Source organism: Sebastes umbrosus, chromosome 21, assembly GCF_015220745.1.
Source record: "Sebastes umbrosus isolate fSebUmb1 chromosome 21, fSebUmb1.pri, whole genome shotgun sequence".
Lineage (NCBI taxonomy): Eukaryota > Metazoa > Chordata > Actinopteri > Perciformes > Sebastidae > Sebastes > Sebastes umbrosus.
This window is the reverse complement of record NC_051289.1, coordinates 17,781,396-17,799,332: the sequence shown is the minus strand read 5'-3', so window position 1 is coordinate 17,799,332 and position 17,937 is coordinate 17,781,396. Positions and strand designations below refer to the sequence as shown.

The window sequence follows — 17,937 nt, the reverse complement described above, 5'->3', positions numbered from 1 at the left end:
AACAAAACAGGACACAGGACACAAGTTTCCATCACGTATTTTCTTCTTCAAATTATGTCTCTGCGAGAGTTTTAACCCTCAAACAAAGCATGCTGGGAAGTCCACTAATATACTTATGATGCTTCTTTTGAGTAATTCTATCATTTCAAGTCACAAGACTTTAACTCATAGCTTTAAAACTTAGCCCGCTAAAGGTAAAAATCGCAAGTTGTGTTAAAACTTAATTGCAATTAACTATGGACAATCGTGATTAATTGCAATTAAACATTTTAATCGATTGACAGCCCTAATTTATATTAAATTAATGATAAACTATTAGTTGGTTCTAATACATTCTTGTATATTTTCCAGTGAATACATCCCATTTATTTGTATTTACATCTACTCAAGTTGTGCCATATATTTCTTTTCACCTTTAGTTGGATTACAATGATTTTGAAAAGTTCACAATGTTGAGTCAAGCTTGAAATGAACTGCAGTACAACAAAGACACTTAAATAAGAATAAAAACACGTGCCAGTAATAAAGTCCATAAGGCGACATTTTTTAAAAGATTATTTCCTTCCGGTAGATGTCAAAACCCAGAAACAGAAACAACAAAAAAAAGGACAATAAAGCTGTAGCTTTGACAAAATCAAAGAAACACTTCATCGCTGGAATGTGTTTTTCATTCTGCAGAAAAATGAATGACCGAAAATAACTGTTTCTGACGAGAGAGAGCATTATGAGTCCGAATACCAGAACAGTGTGGCCTATATTGAGAGATTGGACTTTGTTTTGCAGTATTTTTTTGTTATTACTTTTCTTTAAAGGTGATACTCCTTCCATCTAAAAAAAAAGATATGCATGCTTTCTACGGATCACACACACACGCGGTCTGCCGACACACAAACACACCGCCCATTTGCCTTGCCCCCGCTCTCTCAGCGGGACCTCATGGCAGGATCAAAGGCGTGCCAAACAGTAGTCTGAAAGTGAGCATGTTCCACATGGCCTTGTTGTGTCTGGCCTGCTAAAGCCTGGTCGGGGAGCTGGCTGGGAGGAATTCCTTCTCTGCTCGGTTGGAGTGGGTGAGAGACAGCCCGTGTTCTTGTGTGAAGTGACAGTACATGAGCTCCTCTGCTCTGCATATGTGAATGTGTGATAGAGTGTTTTGGACACACTGGGCCTGACGCAAATATATTTTTTAAAAGCTCTGGGCCCTCTTGACTGCATCTCCATTTCAGTAGTCGCATTTGGCAACACCAAACATCATGTCAAATGTAGGGAGGTGGAAGAAAGTGTGAGCAGACAGCAGCAGTGTAATATAGAGAAAGACAGACAGTTGGAAATAATGGACCAGCTGCAGGAATTAAAACAAAATGTGCAGATGGAAGGGGGGACGAGAAAGAACAAAAGTGAAGGATGTCGTGTGTGCGAGGGAGACTCTTGAAGGGAAAGAATGCAAGAAATGTGGCTACTTACCAGCCCGATAAACAAAGTTCGCCTCGGCCTCGGAGGAAGACGGCGAGAGCAGCTCGTCGTCGTACTCGTTGGAGCTAAAGGAGCCGGAGTGGTTCCTCTTGCGGGCGTCCATGACGGCATTGGCCACCATGACGTGGCGCAGCGAGTCGTTCAGGTAGCGGTGCAGCAGGCTGCTCTTGTACTTGGGCGGAGACACGTAGTCCTCGGCCAGGGAGGCGGCCGAGCGCAGCCCCGCTCCCATGCCCATGCTCATGTTCATGCCCATGCCCATGCTCATGCCCATACCCATGGCCATGCCCATGCCCATGCCCATGCCCATGCCCATTCCCATGCCAACCATGGAGGAGCCCTCCTTCTTGATCACGCTCTGGTACATGGGCTTGTTGAGCTGCTCGGGGCTGCTCTGTGTCCTCTGAGGGTTGTCCCCGTCTACGCCATCAAGGAGGGGAAAATCAGAAAAAAGTCATTTAGATGCAGAAATTTCCAAAGCAAACGGCATCTTTCCTAGATTTAATCATTGACACTCATATTGTCTTGCATGTTTCTTCCTGTTTTTATCCATCTGTGCCTTTTTTGCTCACCTGGAACTCAAAAACCTACATATACTGTTCATATATCAATATGTACATAATTGTATGTAGTTTCTTGTGTTTTCATAAAACGTGAATATCTTATAGATCTTATCTGTCTATCTTTAAACACATTTAATTTATGTCAAATTGTGTGTCATTCTTTGTAGACGACTGGATGCTTTTTCTTATTGATTAATAGTAAGTTAATAACTTAACTGTTGCAATAAAACAAATTTCGTAATAGTTAAAGGGAAGGTCCGTTATTATTTTTTTTAGGTTTTTATATCATTCTGTAGCTTCACAGTGGTGTTCCTTATGTATTCAAATCCGAACATACAAATTTTGGTCAAAGTATGTATGTTTTAGTGTCAAAATGCTATTTTTCCAAGCCCTTCTAAAAACGTTTTCTCTCATGACCTGACTTAGGTTTCTGCAGATCACAGATGGCCCCACCTTTTAAAAGCAGTCTCTAAAGACATCCAATGTTCTTATATCTCAGCACCTGTATACAGTACAAACTCCATTCAAAATGTTCATTATTGAACACTGATTAACTGTACATAAGCTAAAAATGACGACATGTACAGTTTATTAGTTATGTAATGCATTAAAGCCAAAGGAGGCCCATTCAGCCCCGTTGTATTTATAACACAGAACCTATATACTGTATACTCTATATATTACATTTTAAATGCACATTATTGCACACTGCCAATACATAAAGGTTAATTCATTTTCAAATGACTATAACATCATGCAAAAAAATCATGCCAATCGTCCTCTGTGCGCAATCACACGCATATTCTTCAGTAAAATGCGTCTCCGGTTTAAATCGAACTAACTTCTGCATGTTCATCCCCACTGACTCACAGTCTGGTTATTCTGAGCTAATCTTGAATCTAAATACCAGGGCAGGGAGATTTCAACCTGGCGCTCCTGCCCTCCTGTTGGCATCGCCTCAAGAGCAGAAAGCCCAGAGCCGAGACTTAAGAGGCATTACCAAACCATAACGGATGGTAGCCTATTTCCTCTCCATCAAGACCACATTGCCCCTCTATTCCCCTGCAGAAATAAATAATTTCCAGGGCGCTGTGCAGCCGGAGAGATTGAATTAAAGCAAAAGGTCCCTACCTGATGAAAGAAAGGGGAGGAAGGGGGGCGGCAGGGGGGGAGATAAAACACTGTACTGAAAAACCAGATATCCTCTGGCAGGGGGGGAAATCAGGGAGAAGTTCACTCGAGATACTGTCCCTGCCAAGACTGTAATTTTGTAATTTGGGCAGGTTGGAAGTTTTGATTCAGTCTGGGCCAAATTTAAATTATAGCTCCCATTTATCAGAAACACATGGAGGTAGCGTACTTGCTCTCCTTGCAGTACAGCGAGTTCTTCAGCATCTCCTGTGAAACCACACCAGCGATAATACATTGAATCATTATAATCCCATAATAGCGTTCCTTTTACCTCTAGGTCTGCCACCTTTTTAAATAAAACTTCCTTTTTCAACACCTACAGTACATGACAGCGTGTCCGCTCCAGATCCCACACAAAAAAAACAGCATTTTCTCCCTACTGTAGCTCCAAAACAAGCTGGACCATTTCAGGACAGTAAGAGGAATGTATAGGCCGAGTCAGTGGGGTCAGACCTGGCCCCGTAAATAGCCTCTGGAACAAAAGCATAGGCTTAAAAACATAATGGAGGGCTTTTTAGTGCATGGGTCAGAAGTGGGAGCAGGCTGCGGATAGCTTCATAACCATAATGTGACAGGGAGAAGAGTCAGGGAGATATACAGAGCCTCCGGTGGTACAGTGGCCTGTGGCGGACACAATGCAAACACCATGCGCACATTCCTCTGTCAGCCACACGCTCAGCCGAAAAAATTTAATTAGAGATCACTGACACCGCAGCGCTCTTCCTTTCTGTTCATTCTCTCACTGCGTGAGTATGTATGTTTCATATTTTTTGTGCGCTCCCTGACCATGTTTTCAGTGCCGTCAGTGCAGGCAGTCGCTGTAAATACACAGCTTGACAGAGGAGCTGCTCCTTTTCAATTGCAGGCTGGGAGACAGAGGTCGGCTCAGCGGGGTGTCTTAATGACAGCGTGTCGCGGGCCCGCTGGCCTCGGCGTCTCTCGGCTGGATCACACACTCGCCATTTATATACACCCCAGAACATGGCCCTGCATGCACCAGGCCGCTTTAGGACGCGCACAGAGGGACATGGCTCGGACCTTTGGCTTCGCTTCATGTCATAATTCTAGATTTGAATTTCGTGGGGCACAAGAAGCATGATGTAAGGAGATTATCCTCGGTCACTGTGTACAAAGAGCATGAGGTTCACACCAGGGTACGGGACCAATTTATAACTGAAGTTGATGTGATCAGCCGTCAGATAGATGGATAGAGCAGTTACGCAAATGGAAAAGATTTCCACCGTGCTTATAAAATGGATAGCTGTGTTAAATCCTGCCAATTAAACAAATGAAATGACTCAGACTCAGATGTAGATTGTGTGACGTAGCTTTTGGTTTCATCTCTAGAGCAAATATCAATAGAAGAGAACTGAAGAATAACCACATTACAAGTAACCATAACAGGTCAAAGGTCACAGATAAAAATCAGATAACTAACACTGCTGGTGTGCTAAATAAATAATGATATTTAAAATGTTTTTAATAGAGAGAGAGAGGCAGCTTGTATGTGTGTGTGAGAGAGAGAAGGAGAGACAGATATATGTGAATATATATTAGGGCTGTCAATCGATATCGTATCAAAACAAATTTAGTCACAAATTTTATTTAATCCCAGATTAATCGCATATTTTGAATCTGTTCAAAATGTACCTTAAAGGGAGATTTGTCAAGTATTTAATACTCTTATCAACATGGGAGTGGACAAATATGCTTGCTTTATGCAAATGTATGTATATATTTATTAATGGAGATGTCAGAGCTCAAGGGACCCCTTTGAAAATGGCCATGCCAGTTTGTCTTGGCCAAAATTTCACGTAACTTTGGAGCGTTATTTAGCGTCCTTCGCGAAAAGCTAGTAAGACATTGGTTGGTACCAATGGATTCTTTAGGTTTTATAGTTTGATATGATACCAGTATCTCTCTAGCTGCAAAACTGAGCCTGTTTAATGCCTTTAAATGTGGCGTTAAAACGAATTTGTGTTAATGCTTTATTATCGCGTTAACTTTGACAGCCCTAATATATATAGAGTATGAAAAAAATTGCACTTAGTCAAATGAGCAGCCGCCCCCTGCTATACAGTGAAAGTGAGTGTGAGGGTCTGGGGCCACAAGGAGGTTTGTGAATTATCCTCTTTTAACTTTGAATGGAAGTTGGAAGAAAGAAAAGGTTGCTGCCGTACCGTCTGAGCAGCTGTCCTCGCTGCTGACGCTCAGCCTCTCGGCGTTGCCCTGGACGTACTTGTTGTAGAGCTTGATCCTCAGCGCCCAGCTCAAGTCTGGCTGACGCACCGTGTTCTTCAGTCGCCTCCTGGCATTCGCGAACCAGTTGGACACCTGAGAGAAAAAAGAGAAATAGAAGGAAGTGGGGAAGACACAGCAAATAGAAACATATGTTATTGTTTGGATTCCAAACGCCTTGCACATCCATAGCAAAACAAAGACTGGTCTATGAAAACGTCTGGTCTCTGCCTCCCATCAGCCTCATTCAGAAAAACCAAGAGAGACCGAAGACAGCAAAAGACAGAGTCAGGTTGCAGAGCAGCTCTCTCTATCTGGAACAGATTTAAGAAACATCCCAGACGCTCCAGAGAGACACCCCAGCATGCATCTTTTCTGTATCAACGCCATGTAGAAACATTCAACACCCTCCAAACGCCCAACGGCCAGCGAACGAAACGTTTCATTAACCAATGTTCCGACCGAGATGTGCGTCCCCCGTGCTTATTCTGGACTCGCACAGCCTCCCTTCAATAATACATATTTTCCAACACTGTCTTCAAGACGCAATAAAAAAGACACTTGAGCCGGCGCTCTTCCTTTCACTGGGAAGGGAGACCATTAGATGTTATACTAGAATAACTTTTCATGCTCAATAGACTTCAAGCGGCTTATGAAGGGGCTGGGACGGGGGCCTTATGCTAGAGTACTTATTTTTCTGATCCCCTCTTCCAGTATCGCGTTTCTCGTTAACTGGGACCATCCCACATCCCTTTGTGTCGAGCCCAGCGCTGTGGCACTCCGGGGGGAAGGCGGCATCTCGTACATGTGGCTTGGCCCGGAGGGGAGGCGAGGTGAGACGAGGCAAGGCGAGGCGTGGGACGGCCCCCGCTAATGAGGACTGGAGGAAAGACGGCTGTCAATGGGGTGAGAGGAGAGAGAGGAAGGGATGGCACGCCTGCTCAGATGACACCCAGAGAGATTAAAAAAGGGGGCCAAACCAGCGCCTTCACCCGTGGACTGTCTGTACTGTATGTACCGTAGAGGAGACGGCATGCAGGCACGCCGAGGGATTTGTGATGGAGAGATGGCACCGAAGTATTATTCACAAACTTTAAAGAAATAATTTACAATGTTTGGATGGAAAAACTGGGCTGTTTTTACTAAAACATGACAGATTTAGTTGCTTTTAAACACCTGGTGCCAGGTGGGTGTCTCCAGGGGAAAATGCACAGGAAGTGATGCATTCTACATTATTGGACTAAACAGTGGAAGAACTGGGTAGTCCTTAGGCTCCACAGGCAGTAAAAAGAATGACACCTTGGGCTGCAACTAACATTTATTTTCATATTTGAATTAGGGCTGTCAAAGTTAACACGATAACACAAACACAAATTTGTTTTAACGCCACTAATTCTTTAACACATTACTTGGCATTTTTAGGTTGTATCGGGCTCAGTTTTAAAGCTAAAGTGAATATACTGATATCATATGAAACTAGAAAAATCCATTGGTACCAACCATGTCATACTAGCTTGTCTTGAAGGAAGTTAAATAACGGTCCAAACTTATGCTACATTTTGGCGAGGAAAAACTGTCATGGCCTTTTTCAAAGGGGTCCTTTGACCTCTGACCTCAAGATATGTGAATGAAAATGGGTTCTATGGGTACCCACAAGTCTCCCCTTTACAGACATGCCCGCTTTATGATAATCACATGCAGTTTGGGGCAGTTTGGGGTATTAAATATTTGACAAATCTCCCTTTCAGGTACATTTTGAACAGATGAAAAATGTGATTAATTTGCGATTAATTACGATTAACTATGGACAATCATGTGATTAATCACAATTTAATATTTTAATCAATTGACAGCCCGCATTTGAATCATTTGTTGATTTTTTTTCCAATAATCCATTAATTTTTTTAGTCAATAAAATGTCTAAAAATAGTGAAAAACACCCAGCACACGTTTCCAGAACTCAAGGTGATGTCATTAAATCACTTGTTTTGTTTCACCATTAGTCCAAAACCCAAAAGATATTACATTTTTATGTCATTTATATTTGCATATACTGATATTCTTAGCATATTCTCACATTTAAAACAGAATGTAAAGACATTTTACATGATAAATAACTTAAGCGATGAAACGATTATAACAACTTTTGGCGATTTTCTGTCGATCAAGTATTCAATTAGTCGACTAATCGTCTCAGCAAAACAAACTGAATCAACAGAAAATCAAAGGATGATAAAAAAAAGGTAAAAAGTAAAAAAAAAAAAAACTCACAAATGTACCCACAGAAGAAGAAGAAACTCCTCAATGTTGGAAAATGTGGTGAAAATAATTAACCTGCCTGTCATCACCCTCATCTACTGACCTTTGACCCCTGCTGCTGGTATTTGGGTGTCAGCTTAAACGTATGCGTGTGTGTGTGTGTGAGGTTGTGCGAGCATGTGTGTGTTCGCAGCCCAGCATCCCGGTGTCCAATACAAAGCATTCCTCTGCACTCCGCTCGCCCTCACCAAAACAAACAGCTCCATCAGGCTCCCTAAATGAGAACCAGATTAAGCAGCGTGGCCGGCGGCCCGAAAAAGCCGCCGCAGACGTTCTGAGGCCATATCAGTGACCTTGTCAGCCAGATGATACTGTACACACACAGCTGCGAGCGCCAGACACAAAACACACTCGTATTCGCCACTGGGTTTTCCTCTCGGTGGCCAGTCTGTCAGTCGCTACAGTCAAGCTGTCCACTGTGCTCTTGTATTATCAGTAGAGGGTGCAATAGCATATAAGAATATCAGAACTACAGTATAACTATACCTAGAGTAGTGATTCCCAACCTGCGGGTCGGGACCAATAAATTTGAGGATTTTAGAGACAAACCAAAGGAGAACAAAGACGAAAATACATTTTTGCTACACAAAATTAAGTTTATTTTTCTCGATTTTCTTGTGAAATTCTGAAGTGTTTCCTGTTTGTGCCTCTAAAATTGACAATATAAGAAAATCACTTTTTGTTCACATAACGAGAGTGATCAAGTAGAGGGGTCAGGGGTCAAAAAGGTTGGGAACCACTGATTTATATAACTCCAAATTTGATTTATAGACATTTTGTCACATTTGAGTGAAATAAAAAAGATGAACAGAATCGCCTACTGTTGCATTTGGAAGAAACTAGAAATAACATCAACCACTACTGCACGAGAGCTGTAAAATAAACAGCTCAAGATGTAAAAACACTTTCTACTCACAGCCTGCTAATTGCGAATGCAAGTCAAAATCCACTTTTTAGACAGAAACTCAACCACAGAAATCAAATTTCACTTTTCTCCTTCACTGATCACACTTTTTCTCTTTTTTTTTCTCACCTGACAAGACCAGAAAGTAGACTCACCTGCACCAGGGTCATTTGCGAGCCAAGGGCCAGCAGGATCTTCTCCGTCTTGGTGGGGTAGGGGTTGTCCCGGTGCTTGTAGAGCCACTGCTTGAGCGGCCGCGCCATGTCCTGCAGAGCCTGACGCTTGTGCCGCACTTTACCGCCGCTGGGACGACCCCTGTGGAGGAGCACGTAGAATAATGTCATGAAGATATTACATAAATGTACACATAAAACCTAGATACGCCATCTGTATGTGATTAATGGGACACATTTTGGAGGATTTTATTTAATCTAAACCTGGATTGTTTGTTCTTTTCTGTCTAGCACATTTATTCTTTTTACAAATGACTTAATTTATAATCTGCCAACAAATAAACATGCAGGATTTAGTCTTTCTTCACAGGTGCAAGACGGATGATTTGACATGAACCCATTCTGTATTTAACAGTAACATCAGGAGTTCATTATATCAGGATAAAATGTTGTCGAGATTTCAATTTCTCATTTTACAAATTAAAGTAAAAGCTGGTCCTAAAGCCATAAAAGAGAAACAGGATTATGTTGTTTATTGAAGTGAACCAAACAATGTTGTGCAGCTGCTATTGGGAGTCCAGAGTGGACCGAGCATGTTGTCTGAATCTGTTAGTCATGACAAATAAAGTGAACAAGTATGCAATTTTCTCACCCAGAGCACTGCAATTAAGCTAAAAGAGGTTGGATTAAAAAGACAGTGAGACATTGCAAGACTGAGGCAGACAGTGGCAAAGAGAGAGAGATACAAGGCCACTCGCTGTTTATTTTTCATTGCGTGTCCCACAAACCGCCAACACGCTGCAGTGAAACAAACAAAAACATTTTGTTCAGACGCACTTTTTTTTTTTTTTTTTTTCTGCCAGATTAACATTTCACACCCAGGAGAAGTGGATCGAGAACAATGTAGCCGGGTCACAGTCACAGCCAAGCCTTTCACACAAGGGACTGACAAAGTAACTGAAATTATACTTCTGGTTTTCCTTTACAGAATAGGGCTGTGAAACAAGTCCAGAGGACGCTATAAAAAGCATCACAGCAGGAATAGAAAATGGGAGATTAAAAATATATATATTCTAAACTCCTAAATCAGAAACTCAGTGTCAGGTAGAGCCACTTACAGCTCTTATAAGACAACAATAGACAAGATAAAACACCACAAAATATCATGATTTCACTATAAATGTCTTATTGAGGAACAGAGACACCCTGTGAGTTCCTAATGGATTACTAACATTTTTCATTCCAGTCCGTCTACTGATGGTTCTCCTGCTCTGTGAAGGTCTCAGTCTCACCTTAGCTCCAGGTTTTATGAACCTGTAGATGTCAGTATGGTGCTGTGCTCCGCTTCTCCCTTTATCTCACCGAGAAGCTCCACTACTGACTGCAGATGTAACATATTTTAGTCTAACCTCAAGTCTGCCTGGGGTTCATGTTCTACAAATATTTTCCTTGTAATCTAGATCAGTACGAACATCCGAAAGGACATTTTTTACTCCGTGTTCTCAACTTTGGTTTAAACACTGAAACACATGCACACACCTCTGTTTAATAATTTAATGTTATTCATTAACGCTGGTGCTTTCCTTTGAGGTGACACTGCACAGTCACATAAGTTCACTAACTCATAATCTTTATTATCATTGAAGGTTGCTCCTTGAGGAGGCTTCTTAAGGTCACTGCTATGATATCACCAAATAAACATGCACATAACAAATAATAGAATGACATGATGGTTTCTTACACCTGCTCCCTGTCACATAAACAAAACTATTTATACATATATTTTTAAAAACACTTGGGCCCTGATGTGATTGAGTAGACCACACAGAGAGTTGAAGGACAAATGTATTTATCGGAAACAGATGGGAGACCTCCATAGGACATGCTGCCGAACACGGCTGACCTACTTATTAATTTTAAGATTAGCTGTGAACATCAAGACCCCAAATGAGGACCAGATTTGGGGATAAGGGTAAATATGAATTCCCTGATCCATCAGATCCTGTTGCATTAATGCCACGTGAAAAAAGGTCGGACTGGATAATCAAATTTGTGCTTCAGCATTGCGTTGTGACGCATAAGTAGTTACAGTTTTAGACATATAAAAGACCTTACTTGTGGGAATTTTCAGAGTTTTGTGCGTAAAAGCGCAATTGACTCACAGCTGCAGAAACTATTTTATCAATCTGAAATGTAATTAATAGTTATGTATTATAACTCAAGGAGGCTCATGCATATCACCAATGTAATCATATAGGACTTTGACCCAAGAAGAAGAATATCTCAGCTTGATATTTCTTATCCTGTCTTGTTTATTGTTTAATTGTTTTGCACAATTTAAGACTATACAACATAACAAAAAATAAATGAATAATATAAAGTGCAGGAAGAGGCAAAAAAACCCACTGGGCTTATCTGAAGCCTCCACCTAGAGAGACAAGATTAATATAAAGAAATAATATGACTACAGAATAGTGATAACAAACAATTAGGACAAGATATATATAATAAAACACAATAAAACTACAGTAAATATATCAAAAAAGATAAGTGTGTGTGTGTTGCGTGAAAGTGTATGGTTAGTGTTTGTGGGGAGGAAATTGATTTAAATATCTATAATGATTTCTGGGCAACCAAACAACATTGTGAGTGGTAAAATTGTGTGAGTGGGTCTTCATTTTACGCACAAGGTGCTCTGCTATAACAAAACCATCACTCTCTCGGTGTGTTAACTTATGCTGAGAGAAGTAACCATGAAATAGAGGTGTTCTCCATCAGTTAATCCACGTGTTAATAAAAGCCACACATTGCATCTGTTTATATCATGTTTATTTTTGTTTATAGCTTATTTTGTATATTGTATATTGGTAGAATTTCAATTTTTTTTATTCTTATTTTTTATTCTAACGTTTTTATCTATTCTTTTGTTATTATACAGTTTACTTGCACCAACAAAACCAAAGCAAATTCCCTAGTGTATACCTCTTACACCCGGCAATAAACACCATTCTGATTCTGATTCTGATTCTGATTCTGATTCTGACTGCAACCATGTAGCCACTTAATAAACACCATTCTGATTCTGATTCTGATTCTGATTCTGACTGCAACCATGTAGCCACTTAATAAACACCATTCTGGTTCTGATTCTGATTCTGATTCTGATTCTAAAAGTGTAACAGAAAGTTCTCCACATACCCACTCCTCCTGTGTCTGATGGCCTGGTTGTCTCTGATGATGGTCTGGTTGCTGGAGGAGAGGAGGTCTGGATGTTGCCCGTCGATGACTTCTAGATAGTTTCTGCTGCTCATTTCCACCTCCTTCGCCTTCTCCTCGAACAGGACCTGGCTGCTCAGCTTGTTAAACACGATGGTGTTCATCTTTGGGCCAGATATTGGCAAAAATTAAAAAAGGAAAAAAAGAAATCTCCTCGGGTTTTTGTCACAGTGTCCCCTCGTCTCTCCTGTGGAACAAAAAAATAATCTTTACATATACTTAAACTGTGATGTGGTGGTGAACTAAAAATGTCACCTTTGGGAATAAAAATCCTCTAACATCAGAAAAAAAAACATCTCCACATAAGCACTTAATATTTCTCCTGGAAATCACACGCATTTCCTGGATAAATTATGAGTTTGACACCTAAACTCTGGTGTGTGTGTGTGTGTGTGTGTGTGTGTGATGGTGTGTGATGATGCCTGCTCATAGGCTGCAAACACACTGAATGAAGCAGCCTGCACTGTCTCGAGCTGAGGCGGATCGTGCGTAACTGCGCTGTTGTGATGCGTCATTATTATAAGGTCGCTCCTTGTAAACATTCGCATTTGGAACTCCAATTAATAACAAAAGGATTTATGTGAAGCCTAATAAATCCAAACATCAGTTAGTTATCAGAAAGGAGCAAATAATGATTATCAGTGCAGACAGCAGGTCCATTATAACTAATATGGGTAAATACACTTAATTTGACTCGTGCGTAATAATGCCACAGTATAAAACCCCTAATAATCACAAGACTGTTTATTCTCCAGATTTTTGCATAGAACAAGTGACAACAATTCCACTCGTCTATTTAATACATTTTCCACTTTATTTTCAACAAACAACTATGGAGAACATATAATTTACTACAGTAAATCTCAGTAGACTCAGTGGTTTTGGGTTGTAAAAAAATAGATTTCAGTTTTTATAAGAGTCTTTTACTCATGGATTTTATATCTTGGTCTCTGTCTGTGGATGTGTGAGATTTTGTTGTCTGCACTGTTGACCTGTTTTTGTTCTGTACTATGTCTGTAAAGCACTTTGGTCAGCTCATGTTGTTTTAAATGTGCTATAGAAATAAACTTGACTTAACTTTTGATTCCAGTTCAAGTATCTTGGATCATGTCTGTCCTGTCTATTCTCATGTCTCTACAAACCCCTGAATGCTTTATTTTGGTTGCCTTCTCTCCCTTATTATTTAATGCAAAACAAACAACCCCTCCAGAAATGTGACAATTTGTTTTTTCCTCTTCACTTTTCAATGTGGAAATGTCTCTGCAGAGGTTGATTATTGAATCTAGACGCACCATCAGCACCCTGCTGCCACACAATATGTAGTCTACTACAGGACCATGTAGTGGTGAAATAAACAAAAACATCATACAAGGGACTGACAAAGAAACTGAAATTAAACTTCTGGTTTTCCTTTACAGAATAGGGCTATGAAACAAGTCCAGAGGAAGCTATATAAAAAGCATCACAGCAGGAATAGAAAATGAGAGATTAGAAATAAATATATTCTAAACTCCCAAATCAGAAACTCAGTGTAGTTAAAGTAAAGCCACTTACAGCTCTTCTTATAAGACAACAATATACAAGATAATAAAACACCACAAAATATCATGATATCACTATAAATGCCTTATTGAGGAACAGAGACACCCTGTGTCATACTTGCAGGGGATTTAAAATCCATATTATATATTATATTTAGTCGTTTATAAAAATTAATTTCAGAATAATGTAAAGTCATACTGAAATGTCTCTGCAGAGGTTTATTGAAAAGACGCACCATCAGCACCCTGCTGCCACATATGTAGCCTTACAGGACCATGTAGTGGTGAAATAAACAAAAACATCATACTTGCAGTGAATTTAAATCCATATTATATATTATATCTATAAAACTAATTTCAGAATAAAAGAGCAGTGTGAACTCATACTGCCCATTCAAAGTTGGGTAAAGTGGTTTATCCTTCACTATATCCCTGATTCCAGCCCTTAATAACCCTGACTACCATGTCAAAGCTCCTATAAAACAACCTTTCAGTGTGTCTCAGTCAGTTTTACCTGTTTCCCTTCCTGCGTCTCTCTTCTGCTGTGTAGAACAATAATCCTGTTTCCAGTCTCCCATTCCCTGCTCACATGTTCCCGTCCTGAGATCCTGAGCTCAAACCACACGGACCTCCGTCTCCTCCTCCGCTTTTTATCCCTCGGCCTGCTCCTCAGCGCCCGGGACTCTGAATATGTCACCCTGCTCATGTTTCCTAGTACGAGGCCCGAGCCTGCGAACATACTGTGGATGCTTTAGGCCGGTTCTGGGGCCGCGGCCAGCAGAGAGGAGGAGAGAGAGAGACAGAGAGAGAGAGAGAGAGAGAGACCTGCAGAAAGTAGGCTGTCTGAATCAGTGAGTCCATGGTGGAGGCTGAAGATGTTACTTTTTCTTGAAACAAATGTGTCCAGACATGGAAAAACATCTCCTTCTCCTCACAGAGCTAATGATGCCTTCAGGGGTTTATCTGGAATTTATTATGTTTCTTTGTTGTTATCAGTCTTGCAACCACTTTATATAATAAAGACACCTTTTACAAAGGTTTAAAGGGACTGTTTGTAAGAATCAGAAATGCTTGTTAACAGCGACACCTGTGACCGTTAATTCAACGAAAGTCAGCGTCCTTTTGCTCGCGCTTGTGCTCGCTCTAAATAGACATGAACGAGCATCGCTCAAAACAGTGAGGCGACACACGTCAGCTAAAACCACAATATCACTCTATATTTCACCTGCTTGGCAGTAATGTTAGCTGAGCAGACGAAGGTCTCTCCATGAATCACTGCTGATCCTAGTGTTGGCTTTTCCTGCTTCAGCCCCGGAGGCTGAAGCAGGAAAAGCCAGAAACGAGAAACGTTATCGTCTCCGAGCGCTGTCGGAGGGAGACACTGGCACCCGGTCGGAGACGATAACGTTTCTCGCTGCGGAGCCGGGTCACTTCACAAGACACGGGAACATCCACTGTACATTCATTAGATATTCTCAGAGCTACGAAGTCTCCTGCAGTGTGTAGTGTGCGTGCATGAACGTGAGGTTGAGCGAGCTGAGAGAAGGCAAGCAGGCAGAGGAGCAGAGCAGAGACTCCAGCTCTGGAGACCAAAGCTACGGTCTCCCTCGCGTCCTCTGACCGTGGCCAACATTGTTTTGCAAGCTTAGAATGAGCCCTTTATAACTACATAGGGAGCGGGTCCTCTTCACGAAGTCCGCCATGTTGCTCCTCCGTGTTGCTACAGTAGCCCAGAACGGACAAACCCAACACTGGCTCCAGAAAGAGACTTTCGCGTTGTGACGTTACCTTGAAGGCCACCGTAGTTCCGAGTGAGCGGAGGGGTACTCAGTTGGTTGCAATCTGCAACCACACCACTAGATGCAGCCAAATCCTACACACTGTACCTTTAATTTGTGTTTGTTTGTAATAATGCAGAACCTGCCTTAGTTGAAATAATGCTTTAGTGGTGCAGATTTCCTAACAAAATTGTAATTACTCAATAACGCATTTACATGTAGTGAACTTAGCTTTTGGGGCCGCCCCAAACCTTGCCCACTTGGTAAATTCACTTCTGGAAGTGACATTTTTTACAGCCCCTGCACTGTGCTTGGAGGCTGAGGTAAACCTGTTATCAACTGTCTGCTGCAGACATTCTTTACAGTGCAGTAAACCTGTTTTGGATGCTTGTAAAGACTATATCATGTTCTTTCACAGCAAGATCATTTGGTCCTAAACGGTCACGTCTCAAATGTTTTAGTCTTGTTCTCACCACAGTGGTTTTTAGAACGTCTTAGGAGTAACTTTCTTTGTGTTCCATACCTGAATGAAGCTGCCCATCTTCTATTTTATAAAGCATCTTCATCTTCAAGCTTCCCGAAGCTGAAGTCAGTGTCAGTGCTGCAACGATAATTATTCCATCAGATTCAAACCAAAACACAATCCAAGCTGCTTTTAGTAACATTGAGAAAATGAAAGATTCTTACTGTGTATAGCCATGCCACTGCTGATTACTGCTGATGCACCCTCTCATTGACTTCCATTATAAAACCTGTCACATTATGGGCCCATGAGTCATAGCCTCTGAGGTCCTCAGCTGTGTGTTCCTCTGGGGTTTATCCAAGGTAGTGATTCCAAGGACGTGACTAAGCAGCAAGCCATATGAAGGGCTAGGTATCCGTGTAATTATTGTTTATTTGTGCTTATTTTCATTTAACAGGGGAAGTTCACTTTTACTAACAGCTTGTGCAAACATGCTGTGAATGATCTAGTCATGCAATCACTTTAATTAAGGTCGGGGAAGCGTTTATTTGCTCAGGTTCTACACAATATGTACGTTTTCCTCCTCGCCTGAAGTGAACTTCTGTTACCTCTGCGACCTTGTCACGATTATCTACGACCTACTCTAGGGATGGGAATATAAGGATTTAACACAAACATGTCTTTAATCTTAATCCACCTCCAAAGCCTCTGCTTTGGCTCACTACATGTCTGTTTCAGACTACTGTCTGTTGTCTATAGTGTGGGCGTACAAATCGATTCAACAGGTAGGAGCATGACATTATCAATCATTATGTCCTGCTTCGTAGGGGATGGTGGCGGGGACACTGAAGGCGTTCCCTACACAGATCTGTTTCATCTCAGACTGGAGTTCATGAATTACACTGGCATCTGCTTTCTTTGTTACTCTGAAAGATCAATTGAAATGAACTGATTTTGATGCGAAATTTCACCAAATGCTGGTGTGACCGGGCCATCAAGTCAGACTATCTTGACGTCTGCTGATTTCATTTTGACCTTTTTGTTTTTTTCAATCTGTCATTTGCTATTTCCCAATCTTTGTATTTGTGTTTTTATTGGAGTATCCCTTTAATAAAGGCCTATTTTCCAATATATCCATATACTGATTTATATTACGTATCGTTTGCTCTGTATCCCAACATCTGGAGCTTTGTTTTCACACAATGCCGGGAAAGAAACCTCAGTTTAACGTCCCTCCTACCTCCTCCATCCAAGACCATTTCATTTAAATGTTGAACGTCAGTGTATTTTTGGGAACATGTAGCTCTGTTCTTGCGTCTAATCTCGGTGCATGTTTTATATAGCCTACATATGCCACTCCGTCTTGTATTGTTTTATATCACATCTACTGGAGTTCATTTGTATGTGGGTTTGGTCTGGACTGCCAGAGGGGCGGTGGTAGTGAACGTTTTATTTCTTTGTACACTCATAACATTTGTTTTCTCCTTAAACTTCCAATTTAACTCTGATCCCTTTACGGAAAACACACCACTTAGGGAGCAAATCAAATGTTTCTGCTTTTTAATAAATAAAATATTGTAGTTAAGAGGGAGCAGAAGATCAACAGCCTCAAATGGAACACTTGTGTGTCTTTTTTTGAGGCACTGAATGTAAAATCGAAAAGCAGACATTCATTATACATCGTGGATCCAGCAGGCAACACCCTGTTTTTGCCTCGGGGTACTTCATCATTCAATGTGTATTAAAGGATCTGGCTATGAAACGTGGCCATTACGTGAAATCAATGTTAGCTCAAATGTCAACACCTTACGCCATTACAATCCAAATTATTTTTTAAGACCCCAGTCTCTGCACCCGTAATCTGCCCCTCATTTAAGATGATGTTTTCACTCCAGACTTGGACTTAATTCCACCGTGTAAACCAAGTTGGAATTACATACTGTAGCGCGCGGACTACTTGTAAAGCCACAGACATATTTGTTCAATAGTTTGCCAGCTTTGGTGGAAAATGTGACTGA

At 41.1% G+C, this 17,937-nt stretch overlaps 1 protein-coding gene across 1 annotated transcript in view; it reads right to left on the bottom strand.

The window, feature by feature from the left end:
• mkxa (mohawk homeobox a) overlaps window positions 1-14,654 on the bottom strand; it is a 32,903-nt gene extending 18,249 nt beyond the window's left edge. Inside the window, exons 1-5 of the mRNA XM_037757333.1 lie at window positions 14,193-14,654; window positions 12,060-12,324; window positions 8,844-9,003; window positions 5,408-5,561; window positions 1,465-1,893 (exon numbers count right to left, since the gene is read on the bottom strand). Coding sequence (XP_037613261.1) covers window positions 1,465-1,893; window positions 5,408-5,561; window positions 8,844-9,003; window positions 12,060-12,241 — 925 coding nt within the window. The 5' untranslated portion in view covers window positions 12,242-12,324; window positions 14,193-14,654. The remainder of the gene's footprint in view (window positions 1-1,464; window positions 1,894-5,407; window positions 5,562-8,843; window positions 9,004-12,059; window positions 12,325-14,192) is intronic.
• Between the last annotated feature and the right edge of the window lie 3,283 nt (window positions 14,655-17,937).